The sequence below is a fragment of the Natator depressus genome, chromosome 1, assembly GCF_965152275.1.
Source record: "Natator depressus isolate rNatDep1 chromosome 1, rNatDep2.hap1, whole genome shotgun sequence".
Taxonomy (NCBI): Eukaryota; Metazoa; Chordata; order Testudines; family Cheloniidae; genus Natator; species Natator depressus.
Genome location: NC_134234.1, coordinates 259,041,532 through 259,068,278, shown reverse-complemented (window position 1 = coordinate 259,068,278; position 26,747 = coordinate 259,041,532). Strand labels below are relative to the sequence as shown.

At 47.8% G+C, this 26,747-nt stretch overlaps 1 protein-coding gene across 1 annotated transcript; it reads left to right on the top strand.

The window, feature by feature from the left end:
- Nucleotides 1–1,935: 1,935 nt before the first annotated feature.
- On the top strand, nt 1,936–26,747 carry NFAM1 (NFAT activating protein with ITAM motif 1). The gene is made up of 7 exons (XM_074941735.1): nt 1,936–2,023; nt 4,517–4,870; nt 5,713–5,825; nt 16,436–16,573; nt 20,211–20,297; nt 23,911–24,006; nt 25,458–26,747. Exons 1-7 carry the CDS (start codon nt 1,969–1,971, stop codon nt 25,512–25,514), a joined length of 900 nt encoding a protein of 299 aa, XP_074797836.1. The 5' UTR covers nt 1,936–1,968; the 3' UTR covers nt 25,515–26,747.

Here is a 26,747-nt window from a genome sequence, read left to right as displayed (position 1 = left end):
ATCAGTCTGGACCATTGGGCCAGTCCTGGGTTGTGTCTCAGGAAGTGGCCCATACCTGATGCTTCAGACGAAAAACAAACCCATAATGAACCTTGTCAATCTGTGTAATGCTGGGGGAAGAGTGGTTGCTTTCTAATCACGCTACAGATGGCCAGCTCACGCTCTGAAGTGTATCTTACCTACAGACTTCACGTATTATTGATGGTAGCAACATTACCCAGCACTTGGCAGTTTTGGATTGTGCTGTCTGGGTACAATCTTCTGTTAGCAGAACCTTCCTAAGTGGGCTCCACAGGAGTTTTAGGGGGAACCAGACTGAATAACCTCACACCCACCACTGGCCTGATACAAAAGCACAAGAGTCCCGTACTTCCCCCACCCCGTTTAAATCTCCAGGGCTACAGCCCAGTTCAAAATTCCAGAAGTAAATTGAACTTAATAACATTCAAAGGTTCAGGCTCCTCTGGTGCTCAAAGGAGTAGACTGTTACCTTGCAGTTATTAGCTGCTGGTAGTCATTTCAAAGCCATTTGTTTTCAGAAAGCTGTACCATAGCAAATCGCAGCACGGAATTTATTTCTGGCCCGAAGTGCCTCTAAATCCCCCAGATAATTCTCATGTGCAAGCTCTTTTGAAATGGAAGATATAAATATATATATTTCAAAATTCCATATAGTGATATTTCTAGGACTGCATATTTAGGGTGGCAAAGAACTTGTTTGTAGACGGGTGTGTGTGTGAAAGGATGTTGACCTAGCCACCCCACAAACCCACTCTACTTAATTTACTCATCACTCTGAATTCCTGAAATCCATAAATGCTGATCAGAGTTAAAACACATGATAGACAGAAGCCGCATGCACTGTCCTCCAGAAACACAATCAACGCTGGAATATGCAAAGGTATGCGGGTACCACGAGGATAAAGATAACAGAAAGCCACTGCTATTCAGCTGGGGCAGCAAAGTTCTTCCATGAGGAGGTGTCACTCCCACCCCAACCAACAATCTCAGGACTTGCTTCAGGCTGGACAGACACTGTCAAGTGTCACTCTTACCCCACATCTGCACAGGGCTGGTGCTGTCCAATCCAGGCCTGCATATCTGAAATACCAAATGGGCCCCAAGTGCCTTGTTACCACTCTTGATTGTCCTTGCTGCTCAGCTGTAAGAGTGATTTCCAGCTGAGACCAGCCCAGTGCAGCTCCTTTCAGCTCGTGGGGTGGGGGGAGAGGGGCCTTCATTCTGGCTAATCTGAACCAAATCTCCTCTGGAGGAGTGCAGCTGCTATACCAGCCTTGAAGAGTATGTTAGGTCATTGCTTTTCCCCTCTCCCCATCTGTCAAGGGCTCTAAGTGCTACCCAGGAGAAATCTTTGTACTCGGGGAAGTGCAGTGAGTGTTACTGGGCCTGCTCCCTGTATGGGTGCTCAAGTTGGGAAGGAGACTCCTTCCTTTTTTGCACCTGGGAAGGGTTGGGCACAGTATGTTGCTAAAATAAAGGGTGCTTAAGAGCAAATCTCACTAATGCAACCCATCAAAATCAATAAAATTACCCATAAAGACAATACATAGTGCATCTACAGCCACAGCTGCCTTCCTATTTATTGCCAGTGCCCCAGCCAGCATGCAAAGTACACTCTACTTCCCCATCAGCCACTCCAGCCAACACACAATCCTAGCGAGGGCTATATATAGCGTGGCCATCAATTGACTGATGTAACACCAGCGTAGCGGTTTACACCAACCACAGAGGCAGGGAGGAGTCCAGCGGAAAAGCAGAAGGGAGCCGTGACTACCAGGAACAGTCTGCCTGTTGCATTGTGTTTCCCACCCTGCTGCCTCCCCACCTCTTCCCTTGCAAAAGGGACAGGAGAAACGACATCTTAGTTGTGGAGATACCTAACCAAAAACATCTCTCGTCTGTTGGTGCGTCAGATCTGGTTGTTTTCTTACAGCCTTTGACCCTATCATGGCCTCCAGTCTAAATGCCATCTTCCTTCTTCTCTGGCTCCTTCAGCGTGGAGGTAAAAAGTTCTTTTTGTTCCTTTTGTTTATGTTCTAATTTGGTCACATTACGGCATTTTTTCAGCTGGTGTCTTTTGTTAATTTCCAGAGAGCCCCCACTAGTAACTTGCACATTCCTGCTATTTCTGTCTTTTAAACATTCTTTCTTTTAAGAACTCATAAAGAAAACCCGGAAGAGAGGGGGACTATGGAAGTAGTGCTGTGTAACCTACATTAAATGGTTCAGGTCCTCTGTGGCAAGTTCTTCTCAAGCTAAGGGCTCCAGGGATTAACAGGAGGGTAGGTATCGGCCCTGCATTGTGACAGTGGCACTTTGCAATGGCTTGTGTGAGAGCCAGGTTCATGTAAACCTTGGCATTGTTATACAGGGTGAACTGAAGAGGAGGATGAACGATCATGTCCTAGACTCGAGAGCAGGGCCAGAAGAGGCCACTCAGATCACTGGTCCTCCCATACCACTGCTGCATTTTGGATGATCCCTCATTACATCCCTCTTTCTCACATAGTATCTAACCTGCTCCTGACTCTGCCGTGACGATACCCTGAGCATTTCCCTTGGGAGTATCCCACAGCTCAGTTGCTTTTATGGTTACAAACGGTTCCCAGTGCGGTAACCTAAACTTTCCCTTAACTTCAGCCCATTGCTCCTTCTTATGTCATCTGCAGAGGCCTTTCTTTCATTGGCATGCTTTACCTTGAAGTTGTTTGTAGACCACGATCATGTTCTCCCTCCATCACCCCACCCCCGAACTCTTCTTAGCGGTTTGTATTTAGCTCCTTTCATTTTGGGTTGTCACTTCTGAAATGTGGTGGTTAGAGAATTGTGATGTTTGTGTCACAATATGGTGTCATAACATGATGATGTCACACCAAGCTCAGAATACATTATGGGACTCTTTTAGGGTCCTACAGCGACCCTGTTTGTAGAATGCAAGATGTCAGAGAATCCCCTCACAACCAGGAAAGATGACCACTCCACCTTTCTCTTTAGATCTCTATCCTTCAATTCATGTATCACTGAAAGAATCAAAATTCCTATTGCATAGAGAGACTTGTCCATAAGGTTCTGACTCACTGTCCTAATGAGGGAAGAGCACTGAGGTACAGGATTCACAGCGCCTCATCTCTTTCTAGGCCAGTAAAGGTCAGATACAGTTTGGAAGATGATGCAGGTTGTCTGTAGAGGAAAGGGCAGCAGCTGCCCTGAATCTTGAGGGCCCAGTTTCAAGTTGATCTATCCACAGAGTCTAAGTACAGCGGTGACTAAGGTCTCTCCTGCCCCCTTACTTATCATGGGAACAGTGACAGGAAATTAGCTCCACTGGCAAATGGAAAGAAAAAGCAGTTGGCTAGAGCTGCACTGATGATTTTTTGATAACTTTTAAAATGCTTTTGACACTCCTCCGCTCCTATTGTTCTCTATTCATTATTATGTCAAATGCGTTGAGATGGGAATTGCAGGTGCTAACATAAACAGATCAAAGGTTGTCTAGTGTTTAGAACTTGAATCGTGATGTCAAAGGGACGGGGGCATATACCCTGTGACATGGGCTGTCTGTTGGCATTTTCACACTATATGGTATTCCCCTTTAGCTTTTTTTTTCTTTATGCTAAACAAAAAAGGGAACAAGTCTAGAGACAGCATCTCCCCTTTGCTTCTGCAGCCTCTGTTGTAACTTCCTATGGAGCACCACTTGGTGAACTGCAGCAGCAGATATCCTTCCAATTGCCTGACAACAATCATGGGAACTATTTCCCCTCTCTCTTAAAGAGATACTATCACGCATGGCTACTTCAGGTCTTCACAGTTCTGCCAATAGTTCCTGTGTCTTATGTGCTGACTCGCCCTTTGCTTTGCTGTTTAGAGTGGCAAAAGTTTTGAGTGATGAAGCTGCATCCTCTTAACATTTTTCATGGTCTCAATACTGGCATGCACAGTATGTGCCATTTCCTTCCTCGCTCTCACACCCCCATGTGCCCAAATACACATTTGCACACTGACACACACATTTGCACACTGACCCAGAGGCATGGGATTTTAGAGGATGCATTATACAAAACATCAAACCAGAGTTAATTTCCACTTTTGTCAGCCATATCATATTCTCACATACTGAGTAATCAGTCCACTTCCTTCCTTCTTCCCCCTTTCAGCATGCTTGAGTTTTACAGAAGAACTCACAAAGAAAAAGGGGAAGCCTGGGATTGCAAGTGTATCTAAAACCACACAATATTTATCTAATGGACTCTATAGACCACACAGGAGTTGCCTTGCCAAAACATACCAGTGGTCTATGTAGTCCAGTGTCATCCTGTCTCTGACAGTAGTCAATCCTGGATGCAGCAAAGCTGGGTGCAACCCCCGTGATAATGCATCTAAGAGAGAGAGAGAGAGTGTGTGTGTGTGTGTGTGTGTGAGAGAGAGAAAGAGCACGAGTGTGTGTTTGGGGATGTTGTTACATAAATGCTAATGATTATCTCCTATTGTCTAGGACGGCAGGTTGCAGGACAGAAGGTCTCTGTAAAACAAACCCCCCTGATCCAGGTTGCTTTTGCCAATGAAGAAGTATCTGTGAACTGCCTGGTCAGCTACCCCTACATGAAGGAATACACCACCTTCACGATCCATTATTACTGGGTGAACTCACAAGGCAAGACTATCACAATCAAAAATTCTTTAGTATCTGAAGCAATCCCTCCTGGACAGACGAATCAGACAACAGAGAAGGATTACCCACATACAATTGGGCCACCAGGAAACCCCTCTGCTACTGGCACCTACTACTGCGAGGCCAAGTGGACAAGCATAACGATAACAGGAAAAGGGGTATTCATCCTTTTTAGAGGTAAGCTCCGACTGCGCCTCTCCTAGCCAATGAGAGATTAGAAGAAGAGGTTTGAAAGGCAAAATCTGGCTGGAGTTTTTTGCCCTTTTTTTCTTTACATCAAAACAAGGTAGAAACTCGTAATACCTAGCACTTGGGTAGCACTTTTCATCCACAGATGTCAAAGTGTTTTACAAAGGAGGTAAATAGCATTATCCCCATCTTACAGATGAGGAAATGGAGGCACAAAGAGGCTAAGGCCTGGTTTACACTACAAAGTGTTGCCAACGTAGCTATGTCGGCAAGGAGTGCCACCTTACTCTAATCCGTACAAAATGCAACTGCAAATATCATCTTCTTTGCCTGCTGTTCTGACCACATAACCTCCTCTTTGGATCTCTCCACTTGCTCCCTGTCTTACACCATTATCAAAGTCATTCTTTTAGCCCTCACTTTCAAGACCCTTTCATGGCTTTGCCACCCCCCGCTTATCCACGTCTGTCACATGTCCCTGTTTCCTGCGCTCCACCGTACCATCCGTGTCTTCCCCAGTCTACTTCTCCCACAGAGAAGGTGAGGTGTCTGGCGTGAGGTACAGTGGCAAAGTTGGAGGGGTTGGGAATACTTGCAAGGACCTACCTGTACCTGATTCTGTCCATCACTATCAGTCTTTGTTTTTGGGACCTTTCACATTCATCCAGGATGTGATTTAAAAGAAAACATGTATTAAAAGATATGTTCTTCAGAGCTGCTTGTGAGTTTTAGCCCTCTGACAGCTGTTGAATGGAAAACTTGGGGGTAAAAATGAATAGTGGGTTCTCACCACCACTCATGCCATGAATCATTTGCCTTCCTCCTCACAGACACAGGGTACAGAGAGCCCTCCCCCAGCACGTGGAAATTTCTCATCGCTCTTACCACTATCCTCACCATACTGAGCATCACTGAAACAGCTCTGCTGCTGTGGAAGAGAAAGGCAAGTCCTAAGATAAGTATTACAGGCGCATCTGGTAGTGATGCCTGTAGCTAAGGTTTCTTGACACTTCCCATTATAAGACCCTGTTTTCAGTAGTTAATAACTTTACCAAACTTTAACTGTTTGGACTGAAATTTTCCATGCTGAGAGTCCACCTCAGACTGTTGGGTTTTTTTAAGTTTCAGCAAAAATGGTTCAGCCATATCAGAGAACAAGATGAAGGGTAAATATATAGTTTTGTTCATGTTAAAAGCGACTTGTGTCAACCAGACTGTGTGTGCACTATCCCCAAAGAGCAACTGAGCATGCTGAAGCCCAGGGCTGCCAGGCTGAGCAGGACTTCCCCTGCAATCGCTTCTCACAGCACCAGGCACAGGAACTCAGAGCTCAAAAACTCTCTCTCCTATGCTCCCAATGCTCCCTCACTGCTGGCGCCCAGGCAGTGTGGTGGAGAAGCAGCCAATCTGGAATGCAGAAGGGCAAGAGCTAGATCCCTGGGGAAGGTGTGCAGTGGAGGAAACAGAATGGACAAGGAGCCTTGGGTGGATATTGGGATTGGCTGGACAAGAAGCTGGGGAAAAGGGGTGAGGGACATTGCGGGGTGTGTGGGGGAGGTGGGATACAGGAACTAGTTGGGCAAGGAGACTGGGGCAAAGAGAATGAAGGGAGACTGAGATGAGAAGCCCAAGGAAGGAGACTGGGACTGGCAGCTAAGGTCAGGGAAGACTGGAACTCCAAGGAGAAGACTGGGACTAGGATGAAGAGGTGGGGACAGGAGGAAACTGGGATGTGGAGCCGGGGGGAGGAAGAGTCAGGGCTGGGACAGGAACAGACAACTGGGGATGGGGCAGAAGGGGTCAGGTCTAGGGGGAGCAGGGGCATAAGAGTCTGTGCTCATTGGAGCGCACCACTCTCCAGAACCTAGAACAGAACCTAGAATTCCTGAATCTCAACATTCCTCTGCTGCCGCAAATCTCTGTAACCCACAGGCAAAGTGTGTGTCTCATCCACGTCTGGTGGCTGGTCTAAATAGGGGATGGCAATCTACTACTGCATTCAGTGATGCTGCTAGCTCAAGTGGCAAAGATCTGTGCTGTGGACTTACTACTTCCAGTTCTTCTGACAAACCGTGTGGGTATCAATATGATTCCACATGATGAAATTTCTGGTTTTCCACTTTGCTTTTTTTAAAAACCTGGGATGTTATATACAAAAACCTGCAGTAAAAACATTATTAATGTTGCAAAGTCAAGCAATTAAAACTTAGGAAATGCCAGAATTAAGTTTGCCTATGCATCCTTGAATTGGGCCACTTATGTGTATGCCTTATGATAGAGTCTTTAGTTACATGATTACATGCTATTTTTTCCATTGGACCTCTGCCTCATCTCAGCACAGGAGGGACAGTACTTACTTAATGAGAAACTATTCAATATTCTGGTTTCTCTGCATTGTTCAAGGTGTGGCCCTAGGCCTTATTTATTGCCACTACTCAAACACTGCTCTGCAGATGAATTATTAATTTCCTTATGGACTTTTCTGTGGCATTTATAACTATAGTGTCATGATCCAGGTCCTAAACCCAGGTCTACAGGGAGGTCATCACTCTCTTTCCCGCCATTTATCAGCTTGCTGGGATCAGCTAGACCTGGCTTTCCTTGAAGCCCAGCTCATCTAGGAGGCTCCACTCTGAGCCCCAATTGTTGGAATGCTGGGCCTCCTGATTGGCCTACTCTCCCTACTTAAGCCAGAAGGAGGAACAGGAACTTGCTGGTACAACTGCTCTCCACCCTGCTTTGGATTCCCTCTCCCTGTACTACCTGCACTTGTCTCCTGGTCCTGACCTCCTGGTTTCCTGACACAGCATGATTCCTGGCATAGGCACCAATTCCGTGAGTGCTCCAGCCCTGGAGCACCCACAGAAAAAAATTAGCAGGTGCTTAGCACCCACCGGCAGCCAAGCTCTCCTTCCTCCCTCTCCCCCACCCCCCAGTGCCTCCTGCTGCCAGCAGCCCCGCCAATCAACTCCTCCCCTTCCCTCCCAGCACCTCCCGCCTGCCGCGGATCAGCTGTTCCGTGGTGTGCAGGAAGCACTGAGAGGAAGGGGGAGGGACAGAGATGGGGATGGGGTGGAACTGGGCAGGAAGAGGCAGGGAAGGGATAGAGTGGGGGCGGGAAGAAGCGGGGTGGGGTGGGGGCTTAGGGGAGGGGGTGGAGTGGGGGCAGGGCCTGAGGCGGAGCAGGGCGGGAAGAGGCAGGGTGGGGGTGGGATTTGGGGGAAGGGGTGGAGATGGGGCAGGACCAGGAGTGTAGGGGGGGTTGAGCACCCACGGGGAAACTTGGAAGCCGGCACCTGTGATTCCTGGTATATGACCTTTGGCTCTTCACCTTCCGGCTCTGAACCCTCGTTGGTGTGGGGACCTAGCCCTCCTGCCCTACATTAACTACTAGGCATGCCCTTCTCTGATATTCACCCAAGGAACTCAAGAAATTGCTGAACTACTAATGTGGTATGTAACCTATCACTTAAATCAGCTTCTGTACCAGTAGCTAATATGGAGGATAGCTAATGTGATGCCAATTTTTAAATCTCCAGAGGTGATCCTGGCAATTGCAGGCCAGTAAGTCTAATTTCAGTACGAGGCAAACTGGTTGAAACAATAGTAAAGAACAGAATTGTCAGACACATAGATGAACATGATCTGTTGGGGAAGAGTCAGCATGGCTATTGTAAAGGGAAATCATGCCTCACCAATATATTATAATTCTTTGAGGGGGTGGACAAAAATGATGCAGTGGGTGTAGTGTACTTGGACTTTCAGAAAGCCTTTGACAAGGTCCCTCACCACAGGCTCTTAAATAAGCAGTCATGGGCTAAGAGGAAAGGTTCTCTACTGGATCAGTAACTGGTTAAAAGATGGGAAACAAAGGGTAGGAATAAATGGTTGGTTTTCAGAATGGAGAGAGGTAACTAGCAGTATCTCCCAGGGATCGGTATGGGGACCAGTGCTGTTCAACATATTTATAAATGATCTGGAAAAAGCGTAAATGGTGGGGTGGCAAAATTTGCAGATGATACAAAATTACTCAAGATGGTTAAATCCAAAGCAGACAGCAAAAAGCTACAAAGGGATCTCACTAAACTGGGTGACTGGGCAACAAATTGGAAGCTGCAATTCAATGTTCATAAATGCAAATGTAACCCTTCTGTCCGTCAGAGTGGGCAGCAACAAGGGCCGGGTTCAATATCTAGGGGATCCATTCCAATAACACAATGCAAACCGGCTCGAGCCCCCACCCAGTGACCTGGGACAAATATATACCACCCCCGCTGGGCGCCTCCAAGAGGCAATACTTCCCCTCTCGCAAGCACATAGTCTGAGTGTAGCAAAAAGCCTTTTAATAACAGAGAGAAACAATGTGGCATTATGTTGGGGAAACACCACCAACAGGATTCATAACACAACCCATGAGCAAAAAAAACCCACCCCAAGCAATTTGGGGCATGCCTCTTTCCCTTTGGTTCTTGAGTCCAGCAACCCCAAATCACCCAAAGTCCCAAAAGTCCAATGACCCAAAAGTCTCTGTCCCTGGTCAGGGCAGCCCCAGAGTTCGAAAGTTTATCTGCGGAGCTTTACCTCCCAACCTGGGTGGAGATGGGACGGGGGTAAGAGGCACCTTACATGATCTGAAGCTGACTGCCCCACAGCTCCATAGGCCTTCGCTCCGCTCCACCAGCCGCCCCACGAACTCCTTCGCTCAGCTCCTCTCCGCGGCCCACCAGCAGCTCCCGCCGTCCCACGAACTGCTCCACGTCCCACCAGCAGCTCCCGCCGTCCTACGAACTGCTCCAACAGCCTGTCCACAAGGGGCTCCCCCACTACTTAACACAACGCTCAGTGATTTCAGCTCTTAGTCAGTTCAGCTCTTTAGTGAATTCAGCTTGTAGTAGGGGAGCCTCAGTGCTGGTGCACTGTTAGCCCAAAGTGAGCTCAGCAGCCTGTAACTAGACTTCTAATGAAATCAAAATTAGCTCTGATATTCCACAGTGGAGAGAGGAAGAAGTGCAATTAGCATGTAAGACCCTCACCAAGGGGCCCATGCCACTAAGTATTAATACTTGTCCCCAGCCTCTCTCAATTCACATAGTTTTGGAACCCATGACCCTTGCCTAGCGAGTGCCACTTCGTTGATGGTGAGTCCCTCCATCATACCAAAAGGCCAAGTACAGTTCCAAGCACAGTTCCCATAATCAGGGTAATAACAATTTATTCTTCCTGCCCCAATAACAGAGACACTGGGGATCCCACAGCAGCCAAAGTGAGCATTTGGGCAGCTATGGCCTCATTCTAGGCGGGGTGGGTGTGCCTATGCAAATGAGATCGGCCCCTGAAGTTCTTTTCCACAACTTGCCACACCTCACCACCAGATGTCAGGGTGGAGCTCATCCTGACACTGCTTACACAAAGTAATGCATATTGGAAAGCATAATCCAAATTATACATACAAAATGATGGGGTCTAAATTAGCTATTACCACTTAGAAAGAGATCTTGGAGTCATTGTGGATAGTTCTCTGAAAACACCCACTCAATGCGCAGCTGGAGTCAAAAAAGCTAACAATGTTAGGAACCATTAGGAATGGGGTAGATAATAAGACAGCAAATATCATAATGCCCTTATATAAATCCATGGTACACTGACACCCTGACTACTGCATATAGTTCTGGTTGCCCCATCTTAAAAAAGATGTATTAGAAATGGAAAAGGTACAGAGAAGGTCAACAAAAACAATTGGGGTATGGAACAGCTTCCATCTGAGACGAGATTAAAAAGACTGGGACTTTTCAGCTTGGAAAAGAGACAACTAAAGGGGGAATAAGACAGAGATCTATACAATCATGAATGGTGTGGAGAAAGTGTTATTTACTCCTTCACATAACCAGTGTCGGGTTTACAATGGCTCCAGTGGCTCCATGGAGCCAGGCCCATACTGAGAAGGGGCCCCGGCCTGCTCTGCTTGCACTGCGCCCCGAGACCCTGCTGGCTCCCCCCGCCCACCACTTGCTCCTCTTGGCCTGCCTGCCCTCCCTGGCCGCACCCCCTGCTCCTCTCAGCCCGCTGGCTGGACCCCAGTGCACCTCTGGCTGTGGCCAGTCTCAGCTTCCCACCATCTGCGGGGCCCCACCTGTCTCCGTGGAGCTGAGCCACCTGGGACTGATGCAGAAGCCTGGCCAGTCTCAGCCAGGTGTAGGGGGAGAGACAGTGTGAGCAGCTTGGCTGGGCCCCTCCAGGCAAGTGCGTCTTGAGGGAGCTTGGCCGGGGCAGGCCCTGGCCTGGCTGATCATGCCACTCCCGAGGGGCTGGAGCGATTCCCGGCCCTGGGACTGGCCCTGGCTGCGCTGCCGGCTCAGCCTGGCAGACACAGTCGCCTCCCAGCAAGGCCAGTAAGTGCGGCCAGGAGGCAGAGCTTGGGGGAGTGGGTCTGTGGGGAGCCTGGGGGCGTGCTGGGCTGTGAAGGGGTGAGGAGGATCTGTGTGTGTTGGGCACTAGGGAGTGGGGGGGTCTATGGGGGGTGTTGGGCAGTTGTGGTGGGGCTGTGGGTAGGGGTGGTGTTGTGCAGGGCGCTGTGCATTTGTGGGTGGGTCTGGGGGGGTGCTGGGCATAGTGGATCTGGGGGGCCTCTGGCCATAGGGAGTCGGGGAGTGTAGGGCGGGGGGGGGCGCTGTGTGGTGTGGCATAAGCCCACCCCTGAGGGAAGGGGCATGCTGGCAGCACAGGGCCGGGCAGGCCACTGTGCGGCTGGCAACTGCCGGTTTCTAAATAGTGCCCTAGCATTGGGTAGAGCAGGGCTGCCCCAGCCATGCCATGCCCCCATTGCCTCTGGCTGGCCCCTCACTCCAGAGACTGACCTCCCCGCACCATGCTCCATTGCGTTCATGGGGCCCACAAATACGTTTTGCGCCGGGCCCACAAAAGGTTAATCCGGCCCTGCACATAACATGAGAATTAGGGATCACCCAATGAAGTTAATAGGTGGCAAGTTTAAAACAAACAAAAGGAAGAACTTCTTCACACAACGCAGTCAACCCGTAGAACTTGTTGCCAGGGAATGTTGTGAAGGCCAAAACTATAACTGGGTTCAAAAAATAATTAGATAAGTTCGTGGAGGATAGATCCATCAATGGCTATTAGCCAAGACGGTAAGGGATGCAACCCCTGCTCTGTGTGTCCCTAGTCTTTGATCACCAGAAGCTGGGAATGGGCAACGGGATGGATCACTTGATCATTGCCCTGTTCTGTTCATTCCCTCTGGGGCACCTGGCATTGGCCACTGTCGGAAGACAGGACACTGGGCTAGATGGACAATTGGTCTGAAGCAGTATGGCTGTTCTTATATTCTTATTCATAAGCTCTTATGAACATGGCATCAAATAAATTAGAGAAGGAATGAAGAGCTCGCCAAGACAGGCTGCCAAGGCAACAGCTCTTGAATCCTGGAGTACCACTCTTGTCATAATGCAGTCAGAGACAGATTATTTTTCTGATTTAAAAAAATGACAATTATTAGACATTAATGGGAGAGAGAAATCAGGGGTGAGAACCTCTCCCCTCCTTTAGCCCAGTAAAGGGACTGGAATGAATAAATGGACACTAACAGTCTCGGTTCCAGTCAGAGCAGGATTTCCCCAGGACAGGAACTGCTGTAGACAGCTACACACATGTCTTCCAAGGACACCCTCACAACTCCTGGTGTGGGGGTCATGCTGGTGTGGGGCTGGTAGAGGGAGGGGCATTGCAAGGACAGGACTGTAGGGGGCAGGACTGTAGCATGCAGCTTTGCATAGCATTCAGGCGGTGACAGGCAGCTTTCCAAGAGGCCCCAGCCTCTCCAGTCCCCAGAGCATCCCAGGATTGGGGAGGCTGAGAGTTCTGTGCTGTGCCTTTTACAGTTTGTCTACACATGAAAATTAATCCGAAATAAGGTAAAGTGTGACTCGAAAATGGATTAAGCTAATTTGGAGTAAGGCAGTCATTCTGAAATAAGAGCATCCGCACATGGTGTTAATCAGGAATAGCTATTCTGGAATAAGTCCACTGTAGACAAGTGTCACAGACTCCAAGTCAGTGCAGGAGGGAGCCCAGAGAGCAGCATGTAGGAAAATTGTCAGGCTTTTCATTTTCCACTGTAGGCAAGTATGCTTGATGTTTTTTATCTTGTGGGACTGCTCCTCTGCCTCAGGACTCTGCAGTACCACCTACCTCAAAGGTTCAAACATCATGAGATACCTTCTTCCCCCTCAAAAATCATGGGTTTGAGATGGAAAAAAAATAGATTATTTTTTTTGTTTGTCTTCTGATTATTCCAGTGTTGCTAATTCACAGATTTTATTGTGAATTTTGCAATATGCAGTGTTTTGCTTAAAACCCAAGCTCCAGGAGTTATGTGATTACATGAGAATCTCATCTTTCACTTTTTAAAAAAAATGTAAGTTTCTAGCCCTCAAAGGTTGTGGCATTTGAAAATGTGGAAACCAAAAGAACCAACATTTTTATTATTTTTAATCTCATGATATTTAAACGAGTCTCATCTTTCTGAGCACTTGAAGTTGGCAGTGCTGTTTAAGCTTTAGAGAAGCTGCCTGGTCACAGGCCATATGTGAGATCATGTCAAGTTGAAAATTCAACCTAAAATTCATCACATACACACACATTACGGTTGCCAATTTTGGTTGGAGATATTCCTGGAAGTTCTATCACATGACATAATATTTAATTAAAGATTAATCTTTAATTCCTGGAGACTCCAGGCCAGTCCTGGAAGGTTGACCACCCCCCACCCCCTTCTAAGAAGGAGACTTCACTTTCTCTCCTCTCTATCTCGGGGTGGCTCTCATCACTTGCCTTTCTCTGTTCACAATTTCCTAATCCCAGCATTGCCTGCCCCAAAACAGTCAAAAATAATGAGTCAGTCCTCTCTTGATTATCCTGTCCTCCTATATTCACTACTCCACCCCCACCCCATCTGCCAGTGTCCTTCCTTGTGCCCTGTACTCACCTCCTCTTTGCATGGCCCTTCCCTGCCTCCTGACAGCACACACCTTTGCTAAAATGTAGCCTGACTTTAAGTCTCATTGGAGACACTGGAAGTTGGTGGCCCCCTTTTCTAGGGCAACCTCACTGCCACCTGCACAGGCTGTAGGGAAATGGTAGCCATCTTAATTAAGAGCAGCCTGGCATTAGGCCCAGCTAATGGGGTATGGGAAACGGCGGCCATTTGGGGAAAGGGCAAAACTTTGCAACGTTGCTCATGTTCATCCCTACACGACAAGAGGCTTCGAGTCAAAATACCCAACACGAGTCTCACAACAAAAATGTGATTGCTGGCAACTCTCTAAAGTCACAATCTCCCTCACCGTGTCCTGTGGGGCCTGAAGCAAGGGAGCAGCCTGTGTGAGGCTACGGCCTTGCACCCTGTGCCTCATCAGGGTGCTCACCTAGCTCAGGCCTCTCCGATGTCTCTGTCTCTCTTGCCCACCATGTGCTGTGAGGCTGCCAATTTGTTTCAGGCCCCTGTGAAATCACTGCCTTTCACCCTGTGTCCTGTGGGTCTGCTGCCCTGACTCCAATCTGATTAATCACTCTCTTTTCCACGCACCTACCAAACTACAGGCCTTTGGCCTGAACTTCAGGCCCTTGGGAGATTGTTCAGGCACTCAGGACTTTTGATGCAGCCACAGCTATCAATCTTGTGAATGCCAGATAGTAGTGGGCACAGAAGCTTATCATCCTTATTGTGTGTATAGAGAAGGAGCTAACCTGCGTTTTAAAAAATAAACCCCAAAACGTATCAAAGCAGTGCTGATGCTGGGTTTTTCAATAACAATTTGTTCCGTGTTTTGTGCCTTATGAGAACTAAATGAGGGGTTTTGTGTATGTTTGTAGGTATTTGATAGGTCACTTGCAAATTATTGTAGAATTTCAGATAAATAGGGAGTAAGCTTCTTTCTCCTTTTGCTTTGGCTTCTTTTTGACTAAAACACCATGACTTCACAAGTGATTCCAGACCTCCCATTCGGATCTATACTGACTCCCCACTTTAGTTTGTCTAGTTACGGGCCTGCTGACGCCTCCGTACCCCTAGGGCCTCACCTCATAGGCTATGTCTATACTGCAACTCAGACTGGAGCCCAGAGGGTCTCAGAGCCCAGGCTCCAGCTTGAACCCAAATGTCTTCACTACAGTTAAACAGCCCCGTAGCCTGAGCCCTGCGAGCCCGAGTCAGCTGACACAGGCCCACTGAGGGTGTTTAATTGCATTGCGGACACATACCCATAGAGGTAGTGACTGTGAATGGATGTGAGATGCAGACACTGCCCCTCCTCCTTAGCAGGAAAAATGCTCTGTCCACATCACAACCAAAATAGTTAACCAAATGGAGGGAAAATAAGCACAGGCTGGACTAGCACCAAGGCTGAGGACAAGCCCCTTCCCCTTACTCCAGAGAGTTTAGCCAGATGTCTTCCTAGGGGGAAATTTCAAGACTTGCTGACATCTCCAGATTTTGAGTTGACCTACTGATTATTTATTTTTTAACACCAGAAGGGACCGTCTAGGCTGACCTGCTGTATAATGCTGGCCATAGAATTTCTTAACACAAGTTCTCTAGGCTTGAAGATTTAAATGTTTATCCCTAATTACTAATGGATTGGAAAGTAGCTCATCATCCTCATGTGATATGAGACAAATGTCATCCTGCTTCTTTCCAGATACAGGACAGAAATACTTTTCAAATACTTCTGCCTTTTCTGCGTTGTTATGAACAATTTTGCTCAGCCAGGAGAGTACTTGTGGTGGTAGTAGTGGTTTCCCTCCACCATGTTGGTAGAATGACACTCTCCTTCACAAAAGGAAAACCCCTCCACAAAGTCATGAATCAAGTGAAGTAATATTGCCTTGTATTATGCTGCACCTTACATTTCTGTCCTTTGTATACACAACCGCAGAGGGGGTGATGACCTTGTCAGATCTCACAAGCTAAGTGGAGTTAGATTTGGTCTGTATTTGAATGGGAGATCTCTACGGAAAACTCATTTGCTGAAGGAAATGGTGTTGGTGATTCCAGAAGAGGTCATCTTCCTTCAAGTCAGTATTGGACCAATGCCTCAGTGTATTACTGACCAATAAAAAGTCTCCTGGTACTCTTCTCAAGGGTTGTGATGTTAGCACTAGTTTCCTGACCAAGTCTCATTTTAAGTAATTGCATTCTGCCCCTCTAACATTCCCCCTACAGGTGCAGCTGGGTAGGGCTGTCTTCATTTCCTGTGCCGTGAAATAGGTGCAAGCTCCACCACAGAGATGCCTGTATTGTAGAAGTCATTTTTGTGTAAACACAGTCTGGTTCACACCATTTTACACCAGTGTAACCCAGCTGATTTCACTGGTTTACACTGGTGCGAGAGGAGGGTCGAGCCCACTGTTTTCAAAGTGGTCCTTTGTGATGAAAGTGCTGTAGATATGTGATTCACTAGTTATCACTGATCATGTGTTAAGTACAAGAATCATGCAAACATGTATTTCACATTTTGGAATGTCGTGTGTTTACAACAGATCTGTCATTTAGTGTCTTGGCCTAAGTTGGTGGTGTGTCGTAGGAGATGCCCAGATGTCCTCCAGAGATGCCCAGACCTGAGCACAGGAGCCCAAGCCCCTTCAGGAAGCTCAGAACCATCTGGCTCCATCTACACTGTGAGTACCACCAGAACTACCCCCATCCCCAATGTGGCATACAGTTAGACCTCCATGTGTACACCAGCATGGCACCATGTAAAAATAGGGTGATCTGGGGGCTGGAGGAGAGACACAGTGCACTCCATTCACCTCAGTATAAGGAAGGATTTGATTCCAAAGAGAGGGTTGGTGAGGAGGCGAGGTATCTTCTTATGCTGTCTCTTCTCTATAACTTTTGCCTTCTGCTCAGAATAAAATTGACACCCTTTTACCACTCCTGAAAGTGGCCCAGGGCAGCTGTTTCCATTCCCCTAGCCTGGTGGCTGCAATGCATCTGTTTACCCAAGGAAGGGAAGGAATTGCTTAAGATGGGCGGCAGGGCAAATGTGTGGGGGGGAGTAAAAGGGTGAAAGTGAGCAGAGAAGAATATTGGCTGAATATCAGGAAACCTTTTCTGAGCATGAGATCTATAATGGACTGGAAAAGTCTCGCCGGGGAGAGATGGAAGCTCAGTTGCATGAATCATTTGTGACTGGACAAAGCTCTGGAGAATGTACTGTAGGGAATGCTAATGCACTGCCAAGAAGGGTGGGATGCTGATGTGGACAAGAGGATGGACTAGGTCTTTTCTAGCTCAAACTTCACAGGTTCTTATGAGGCCAGTGGGGTTGGGTTTGGTTTGTTTTTTAATTTTTGGAATTGAGGTTTAAAAAAAGGCATCTGGAAATACCAGGGTAATAATTTGGGGGAGGGGAATTAATTTGATAAATCTTTTACTTTTAGAAATAAATTTCTTTTTAATTCAACTGTTTAGTAAACATGGAGAGTTTTTCTGTAAAAGTGGATGATTTCTGCAAGGAGGTTTTAAAAAAAAATCCCAATCCAGTTTTCGCTCAGTCAGCATTGTCATGCAGTCTCAGCTCCATCTTAATTACACGTTCCATCATGTTGCCTCGTTCGAGGCGTCTATCCAAAGTTTAAAATAACAGTGTTTTAAACCCTGGGCCAGCTTTGTGAAGGTGCCCCAGGCAAGTGCTGGTGGACATGATGGTGCAACCCCCCCGTTGCTCCTTCTCCAGGAAGGGCTAGGAACTGACTGGGCTGGTCCCCAAAATATAGGTGGGATTATCTTAGAATGGGGCACAGCTAATTTCCCTGAGAGATGCACTCATTTAGTGTCTCTTGGGAAGCTTTAGCAGCTGAGGTTCCTAGGGAATCTTGGGCAGAATGTAAAGGTGCCATTCACTGAGATTAAAGCCTCCTCCAGCCTAGCTACCCAAGGGTGCAGATTGCACTCCTGTTCCCTGGTACCTGCAGGTGTGACTCTAGCTGATCTAACAGGACAAGGTAAAAAGGAATGTTTTGGGGCCTGAAGCACCACCTTTGGTCCCATCTACACTATTAGAAGCTAGTGTGGTGCTGGAACTGGTTACCACACAGTAGCACACACAGCCTGATTTCTCTGTTGCAGAGGTGGATTAGGGGTTTGTGGGGTCCTAGGTCAGAGCAAGTGGGGACCTCTCTCCACTTTTCCGCCTGCTGCGCCCTCCCCCCCCCCCCGTCGTCCTCCCACCAGCACTCCTGACAGGGAGCTGGGTCAGGGCGTGGGGGCTTCCCTGCCCGCCTGGTGCTCCTGCCGGGGAAATGGGGTTGGGGCACAGGGGCTTGCCCTGCCCCGCCAGCCCGGCTCTCCTGACAGGGAGCGGGGTCTTCCCCTGCTCTCCCGCAGGAGTGCTGAGTGGGCAGAGCGGGTCGGGGCATGGGGGTACCCATATTTCCAGGTGCCCCCGAATTGGCTAGGACCCCATTGGCCCAATGGCTAATCCGCCACTGCTTGGTTGCTGAGAGAAAAATGCACAGGGCAAAAGACTCTCTGTGACCAGCAGCAGGAAAGGAACGGAGAGCAAGGAAGATGAGAGGAGAGCACTATGTGCATGCACATGCGTGCGTGTTGGGGGCTGGGTTCCGAATGAGTGGACAGATTAAATAACTGTTAATGTTTGCCTCTTTGAAGGGGCGAGTGGGGGTAGGAACCACATGATGCTCTGCTGATTTTGGCTGCCCTGTCTGTCTCAGGGCCTCTTTGCAGGCTGTTCATCCCCCTACCAACACACTGTGCTCTTCTTTAAATCATGATCACTTTGAGCTTGATCCAGAGGGGTTCTGAATGTGTGTAATTCCCAGGGAAATGAATGGGGTGATAGATGCGCAGCGCCTACCAGGATCAACCCCAGGCACTTGCTTTTCTCTTTGCTGTATTAAGAGACATGACAGTCTCATTCACTTTGCAATGCCTCCCTAACAGCATCTGCCCCTCCTGCCTGCCTAAGCTCCTCCCACCTTCTTGTTGCCAGAGAAACAGCCACCTTGGCAACCTGCTGTCATCCTTGAAATACACATGGAAAAGTCCTCCTGATTGTTTTATTAGATCCTCCGGGCAGATCTGGAGCATCATTCAGTCTGACATGGATCTTTAGTGACACGATTATCTGAGGGACAAGGAGATGCTCACATGTGTAGCATGTGTGTGTGTTTCTGCTTGTACCTGTGTGTGAGCATTCAGGGCAGAGCTTAAATTCTTATAGTGTATTTCCTGGACGCCGCCCCCGCCCCAATTCAGGGCCCCAGCTTCAGCTCTGGGGCAGGGAGTCTCGGGGCTTTAGTCCCCTTGGGTGGAGGGGGGGTGGCAGGGCTCAGGGCTTCTGCCACGCGGGGTGCTCTGGGGCTCAGGGCTTCTGCCCCATGGGGTGCCCTAGTGCTTGGGGCTTCCTCCCTGCAGGGCACCCAAGGCTTGGGCCTTCTGCCCTGCGGGGCACCTGTATTGGGGCTTGGGGCTCCAGGCTTCAGCCACAGAGCCAGCTCGCAGCCCCCCAGAAATTTGAAAATATTTACTGGAGCTCTACTCTGGACAGCTCTGGCTGAATTTAAGCTCTGTTTCAGGGGGAGTGTGTGGGTGTATGTATGTAAGTGTGATTTAGAGAGTGTGTGTGTGTGTGTGTGTGTGTGTGTATCAGTTCCCATATTATTTCTGCATTCTAAGGAGGGAAAAATAGTTCCCGGTTTAAAAAACAAATGCAAATTATCCCCTTATAAGTGACTGTGAAGTTCCTACCTTTTGCTGTCCTGTTGGGCATCAGGACATCAGCTCAGCCACTCTTTCCATTCCCAAATGCCCAGCATGATTGTGATTGAAACCTGGGAGTGATGTGCACACTAGTGCCATATTGTATCATTCAGAGCTCATCTTGCTTGCAGGTTCACCTCCTGTCCCACTGAGCAGTGAATGTCTCCCATAGTGGAAGGTCTTATTCCGCACCGTGTGAAGAATTTGGAGTAGATGGAGGCAGGTGGGAGGGGCCCTGCTTTCTTAGATTTATATCCTAGGGAGAAAAACAATCTCATCATGTCTCCATGATTCAAAATCATGACAAGGACAGGGTTGCCCTGTGCAGTTAGGGCAGGAAGCAGTTTCCAGGACTTTTGCAGACTTCAGGATCTCTGGCAGACTTTGGGGACACAGGCTTTAGGCTCATCAGAACTCAAATTTAAGACAGATGGCAATCCCTGATCACAGCAGGCAACTGTGCATTTTTTCACATCCATGAACTGCATGTTTGTGATGTGACACAAGCCCTCTTTCCTCTCCCCGCTCTAGTGCCTAGAATCCCACCAAGCTGAGGTCTATTCTGTCCTTGAGAATAACACGAACAGCTTGTCGCTTGAGACGAATCCCACTGCTACGGTAAGTTTCCTCTCAAGTAATCCTGACCCTGTCCTGCTGGGGGTTCCCTTTGAAATTGGGCCTGGCATAGAAACCACCACGGAGCTGCTGTGCCTTTACAAAGGCAGTAAATCTAACTGCTGCTTCCACTCCTCCCACCCAGAAAAGGAAAGGCTGAGTTCCTCCCGCCCCTAGGCTGGGCTTATGCATGTTGAATCTTTCTTCTCTCTGGTTAAACAGTTGTTTTGTCAAACGTTATTAGTTCGGGGAGGCCTGGCTGATATAGATGCTGCAATGTGAGATTTGCTCTGAGGCATGGTGGGAGATTTGAGATCATTTCAGGCAGTGGAAACCTCCCTGTATGCAGACCAGACCAGGCCTTCATGGAATATGGGCTGGTACTGGCCTCTAATATGGCCATTTTGGACTGCTCAGGCAGGGCAAAGATCAGACAGCTGAAGATTTGTCCTGCATGGAGAAGTCCTTGTATATGGGCATGGCTGGGACACTGCTGAACCCAGCCATCCCCGACTGGCAAAACAGCCCTGTGAAGGCCATTACCACAGGCCAAAAGTTTAAAGAAGCTCTGAGACTGCTCTAAGTTCTGTCAGGGTTGATGCAACCCCTGACAGGCGTGGGGATCAGGGAAAGGGAATCTACAGCCATGTTTAGCCTCCTCTGCATTCTGGTCCTACACCGAGTGCAGGTCGGCCAGCCCTGGAAACTGGGCTCAGGGTGTTCTAAGCCCTATATATAATATGTGTTTTCCCCTTACGGTCAAGATGAAAACCATATTGAGTGAAATGCTTCTTGAGCAACTGCTCAAGAGATCGACAAGAGTCCCCTACTTAACAGAAGTGATGGTCTAATAAAAGTAAAGCAGAATTATTCCCTACATGGTAGGGGACATTTTGGAGCACTCTCAAAATGAGAGAGTGCCTCTCTTAGGTGGACTCTTGTGCAGGTTTGGCCTGTACTGTGTGGGTTTGTTTGTTTTTGTTGTTTTGGGGTGGGGGCGGGTTATGAACACATTGGATTCAATGACTTTTCCCAGTTGTTGCTGTTTATTATTGTCAGCGGGGTGAAACCCCTGCCTAACAGTTAGAATCTCTGGTGGCAGCCTTGCCTAGTGGTTAGGGGTAGGGGAACCCAGGCCCTCCCACTTCACCAGGTTCCAACCTAGGGCACTCTTGGTCACCACAGGGAAGGCATCCACTTTGTGTGGTCCAGTTAACACCCTCCCCTGGGTCTCTTCCTACCACTGTGTCCCTCCTTGGGGAGTGTCATGGCTTGCAGTTATCCCTGTAACCTGGTCCGTGGGCCTTTGCAAGCTAAGGAGTCGCAGCTTCATGCAACCACTCTCCTCCTGGGACACTTTCCTGGCGCAGTCCCTCCATCACAGTGGCTGCAGCCCCACCTCTTTCTCCACCCACCAGCCTATTGTGCTGAAGAGACTCTCTCTTAAGGCTCTCCTCCAACCGGAGCATGCCCAGCAGGCCTGCTGGGGTGGAGCTTCCTGGGCGCAGAGTTGTTCCTGCACCCCATCTCTCTCCAACGTGAGGTTTGTCCACCCCATCACAATTACTCTTTGCACTCAGTTTGGAGAGTAAAACAAGGTTTGGTGAGTTTTGCCTCATTTGCAGCTGGTTTCACTTTCTGCTTCTCATGCATATTATGTGTCCAGGATCCATTAAGTAAATAATGTCTCACATTACCTACAGTAGTAGAACAATAAGGACAGAAAGGAACAACAAAAATAAATCATGCTAGTACAGTGAAAGGGCTCTTGTTTACAAACTACCTCCAGTCTGATCCATTTCTACCTTCAGAATCCAGTTAATGCCAATTGTTTCCCACTGCCAAACTCTTTGCAATTCTGTGTCCAGAATCTGCTGGGCATTCCAGGTGCTGTAACTACACACACCTTCACCACAGTTCTTAAACTCGGCATTGGTCTGTTTGTATTGCAAAGATATGAGGGAAAGTTTTTGGTTATAAAAAACAACACCACCACCCCCGATTCATTAATTTTATTAAAATTATTATTGTAACCGAAGCATTTCTATTCATATTCTCTTGTCTTACTAAACTTTTTAGGCCTGAACATTCTTGGGAAGTTGAAAAGTGTAGTGTGGACAGTGCCTAGGGGCTGAATCCACTGCTAGCAACTGTAATAGTGACCCTCCAACTGCATAATGACTTTGGAACATGGCATAATAGAAGCTGCTATATTGGATCAGACCAATGGTCCATCTTGTCTCCAATAAGCAGCAGCAGCAGCTTCAGAGGAAGAAACCCTGCAGTAGGCAGTGTGACGTGGCAAGGCCAGATGGCTATAGTAAAGTAATGGGAGACAGATATATTAGCCACAGGCTATACAAATTCCTGTTACCAGGATAAGCAAATGGCAGCTGCTCCAAGTCAGTTAAGACACCTGGGGCCAATTAAGATCTTTCCAGAAGGCAGGGAGGACAGCTAGGTTGATTGGGACACCTGAAGCCAATCAGGGGGCTGGCTAAAACTAGTTAAAAGCCTCCCAGTTAGTCAGGTGGGGGCATGTGTCAGGAGCTGTAGGAGGAAGCTGCGCTGTTGGAGAGACTGAGCAGTACAAACCATATCAGGCACAAGGAAGGAGGCCCTGAGGTAAAGGTGAAGTGGATCTTGAGGAAGTGGGGGCTGCTGTGGCGAAGTGGCCCAGGAAATTGTACGCATCCTGTTTCTAAAAAGTCAGCTACCATTGCTGACACTATTAGGGTCCCTGGGCTGAAACCTGGAGTAGAGGGCTGGCCCGGGCTTCTCCCTTTGCCCCCCGATTAATCACTGAGACTGGGAGACCACAGAGACTGTGCAAGGGAGGGTAGCTTCTCCTCACCTCCCTTACTGGCTTATGATGAAAATGGCTCAGTAGGCTGTGACCCTTGCCTCTAGAGAGAGAAGGGCTACGTGGAGGTTCACAGTGAGCCGCTGAGGCTAGCGAAATCAGCCAGGAAACGCGAGACCCATGGAGACAAGGACAGAGCTTTGTCACAGCAGTTATGGGAAAGTTTCCTCCTCTCCCTAAATAGTTAGAGGTTGGCATATGTCCCAACGCTTGAATGGTCATATCCCTTCAAAAACTCTTGTTTACTTAAAAATATATATTTACTGTTATAACATTGAATAGTCCAGTTATCCATAGAAATGTCTGGTATGTTTTGGAATCATGCCAAGCTCTTAGCCTCAGTGATATCGTGTGGCAGTGAGCTCCACAGACCAATTGTGCACTGTGTGGAAAAAGTATCTCCTTTTATCACTTTTACATTTTTACCACCTTTCAATTTCATTTTTGGCCTCTTGTTCTTGTGTTCTGAGACCAGAAACACAGGAGATTCCAACTTACCTTTTATCCCATTCATTCTTTGTTAGACTTTAATCATGACCACTCTTCTTTGGGCAATGTGAGTGATTCAGTCAGGGAGCTGGGATACTGTGTACACATCATGGTGCTCTTCACTAAATATGGAGCACTCAGCATGTTATCGGAATCCTGGTACTGCCACATGCGAGCCAGTTAATTTGGAGGTTAGAGTGTTTGGAGAGTGGATGCTAAGGCAAAGTGACCTGTTACTGAGTGATGTGGGTACGTCTCTTGTAGCTTCAAGACATGATCATCTCACAGCCAGACAGGGTTGAAGATAGAAATGAAGACTGTGGGAAAACAGGGAAGAAGAAAAAGAAGAAGAAAGAAATGGTAAGAGCCTTCTACAACCCTGCCGTCAAAAGCAGCCTCATACCTTGTGTTCAGCAGATCACATCATTCAGAAAGTAAAGAACTGAGCATCGTAGTGATGTTTTAAATCTCACCTTCACTTATCATGTGTTCTGTGTCCAGACTCAGCTCTGTGAGGGGACAGAGATGGAGGGGAGGTTCTCTAGCAGGCGCAATGTTAGGAATGGAATGGGAAGGTTTGCATTAAGGAGCTCCCAGCTGCTTACATGCCAGCCTCTGTCTGCAGTGAACACAGAGTGACTGAAAACAGGATAAACATGATAGGCCAGATTAATCTGTGGTGTAATTCCATCAAAGTCAATGAGGATAAATTTGACCCAAAATGTCTATGGCCTTCCCTGTGCTAGAGAATTTGATGTGCTGCCTACCACTGCAGTCCGTAGCTCACGTAAGACATCACATGCCCACACATAAAATTACAGTCAGTACCCCACAAGTATTTGCGCTACTATTAGGACGGGACTTGCTTTGAGCAAGGCTGACCACTGTTGCTGCATTGACACTGAAGATTCTTAGATTCACCCACCACTGCGCTAGCACTGGTGCAGTTTCATCAATGCTAGTAATAGTGGGAAGGCGAGTAGAGAGTTAGGTGCCAGTGATTTTTGCCACCCTTTCTGGTAATTCTGCTCAAGGTAGTCCTAGACAACATGATGATAAATTCCAGTGACTGGTTTAGACCAGCGCTCTCACTGTTGCTACCACCAGCCCAGTGGCTGTGTTTGCAAGGAATGCCGTATGTGGATGCAGGCATGAATGCACCCATAACTGGAAGGCTGGTGTGGGTGCACTGCATCACTGCAATATCCACCAGTCCAGCTAGTAATGAATAGGTCAGTTCTCTGGTGTACATGCACCCTTTCGAGAGTCCACACTTTGCTTTTTTTGTCAAATGTTTCCCACTGATGCCACAGAGGAAATGCTAGTGTAGACAGGACTTCATGCAGCCACTGGCATTTCAACTACTCAGTTGTCTAACCTTGCTCACAGCGACAGCAGGAGTATGTGACCCAGTGCTGAAAATGTCCATGTCTGTCAGTGCCTTGTCTCTGCAAGATACAGTGGTGTAGAAAAGATTCAGCTATTGAAGAAACAGAATTGGGAAGGTCAGGGAATTCCTCTTTCACAGAATCCAGACTGATTTATTTTTTACTTTTGGAATAACCGAGATCAATCCCCCTTCCCAGGCAGATTGCTTTTTTGGAACAGTGGAAAATAGGAAGCACCTTTATGCCTGGAGCAGGGTTATTAATGTTCATCTCTGGTGGAGCAGCATTCCGCTGGCTGAGTTAATTCCATTCTGTGGATCACTAGTGGCCATTTCTAGTGGAAAGAGTTGCAGAGGATACTTCTTAAGAATCAATCTGGCTTCTTTTCAATAATTTTCCTCCATTTCTTTTTATCATTTGTAGAAATCTCAGCAAGAAACTCTGGAAGAACCCTTTGATACCCTGTATGAGAATATCTAAGGGAAAAGACTGATCGTGCTTGGACTATACATCTCTGAGTATGAGGGAACTGCCCCTTACATCTTTAGTATCCATCTGAATGTTCCAGAGACTCATGGCACACTGATGGCAGAGCCCCACCCTCGTCTCTTTCTAATCTGTTCTTTATGGACCTCAGAATTCCTCTGTTCTGATCTCAGGGTGGCCCAGGCTGCATGGGTGCTCCTGCAGAGAATATTGCTTTCAGTTATTTATAAGTCTGACTTTTAGAGATCATTTTAGTCAAGATCTGTGCAAGTTTCCCTCATGCAGCTATGCCGATGCATTTGAGTCTTGATCTATAGCACTTGTTGTACAATACAGGGACCCCGCTACTTTTTTTGACAGTGCACCTCAATCCTGACCTGCAGTCCATGCTATCCCACTCCTAGCTCTCTCCTGTCATGCCAATATGAACTTGATATATGTCTATTGAGGACCTGATTGGGAGCCAAGGCCCCCGTCACCGTGTTCCCTTTCTCAACAACTTCAAGCTGAAACATGCTGATGCGTAAAGCAAAGAGATCTGCTAGCCCTGTACTGTAACTGCAGATGTACAGTACAGCCCTGTGCTGCTCCAAAACAGTCTGTCGGATTCAGCTCTGCAGGGTGAATATTTTCCTTTGAATGCAACCAGCGGAGTCTGGTGCGGTGGGGCAGCAAGAAAAGAGATGCAGAAAATGAAGCAGGAGTCTTCCCTGCCTGTGGCCATGTCTCATTAGTGATGTTCCTCCCGAGATAAATTATTTGGAGACAGGGCTTGCAAGAGCGGCTGCCCTGCTGGTGTCTGTCCTGTTTATAACCCTGTCCTAGGCTGATGTCCCTTCCAGGAAGGGTGTTTAGAGGGAGAGTTAACATTCTTCTTTTTAATAGGTATTGTTACATAGTGTGATTGGTTTTTAAGCCCTGGCGTGGGCAGATGTAATATCTTGGGGATAAATCTTCACCCCATTGAAGTCAGTAGGAGTTTTGCCATTTATTTCAGTGGGGCCAGGATGTCACTCCTGGGGTTTAGGATGGTATCTTAAAAAATGCAACTAGACCAGCTTATCAGACGCACAATATATGGAGTAGAGGCCCTGCGTGTGAATTTTCCACCCGAGCTCTTATCCTTGCCATCACATGGATCTAGCCCAGAGGTGGCCAACCTGAGCTTGAGAAAGAGCCAGAATTTACCAATGTACGTTGCCAAAGAGCCACAGTAATATGTCATCA

Bases quoted from the DNA above. Each gene is read 5' to 3' on its own strand.
- NFAM1 (XM_074941735.1), top strand. From the start codon at position 1,969: ATGGCCTCCAGTCTAAATGCCATCTTCCTTCTTCTCTGGCTCCTTCAG. The intron at 4,871-5,712 runs GTAAGCTCCGAC...TCCTCCTCACAG, and splicing joins GGTATTCATCCTTTTTAGAG to ACACAGGGTACAGAGAGCCC. The intron at 24,007-25,457 runs GTAAGAGCCTTC...TATCATTTGTAG, and splicing joins AAAAGAAGAAGAAAGAAATG to AAATCTCAGCAAGAAACTCT.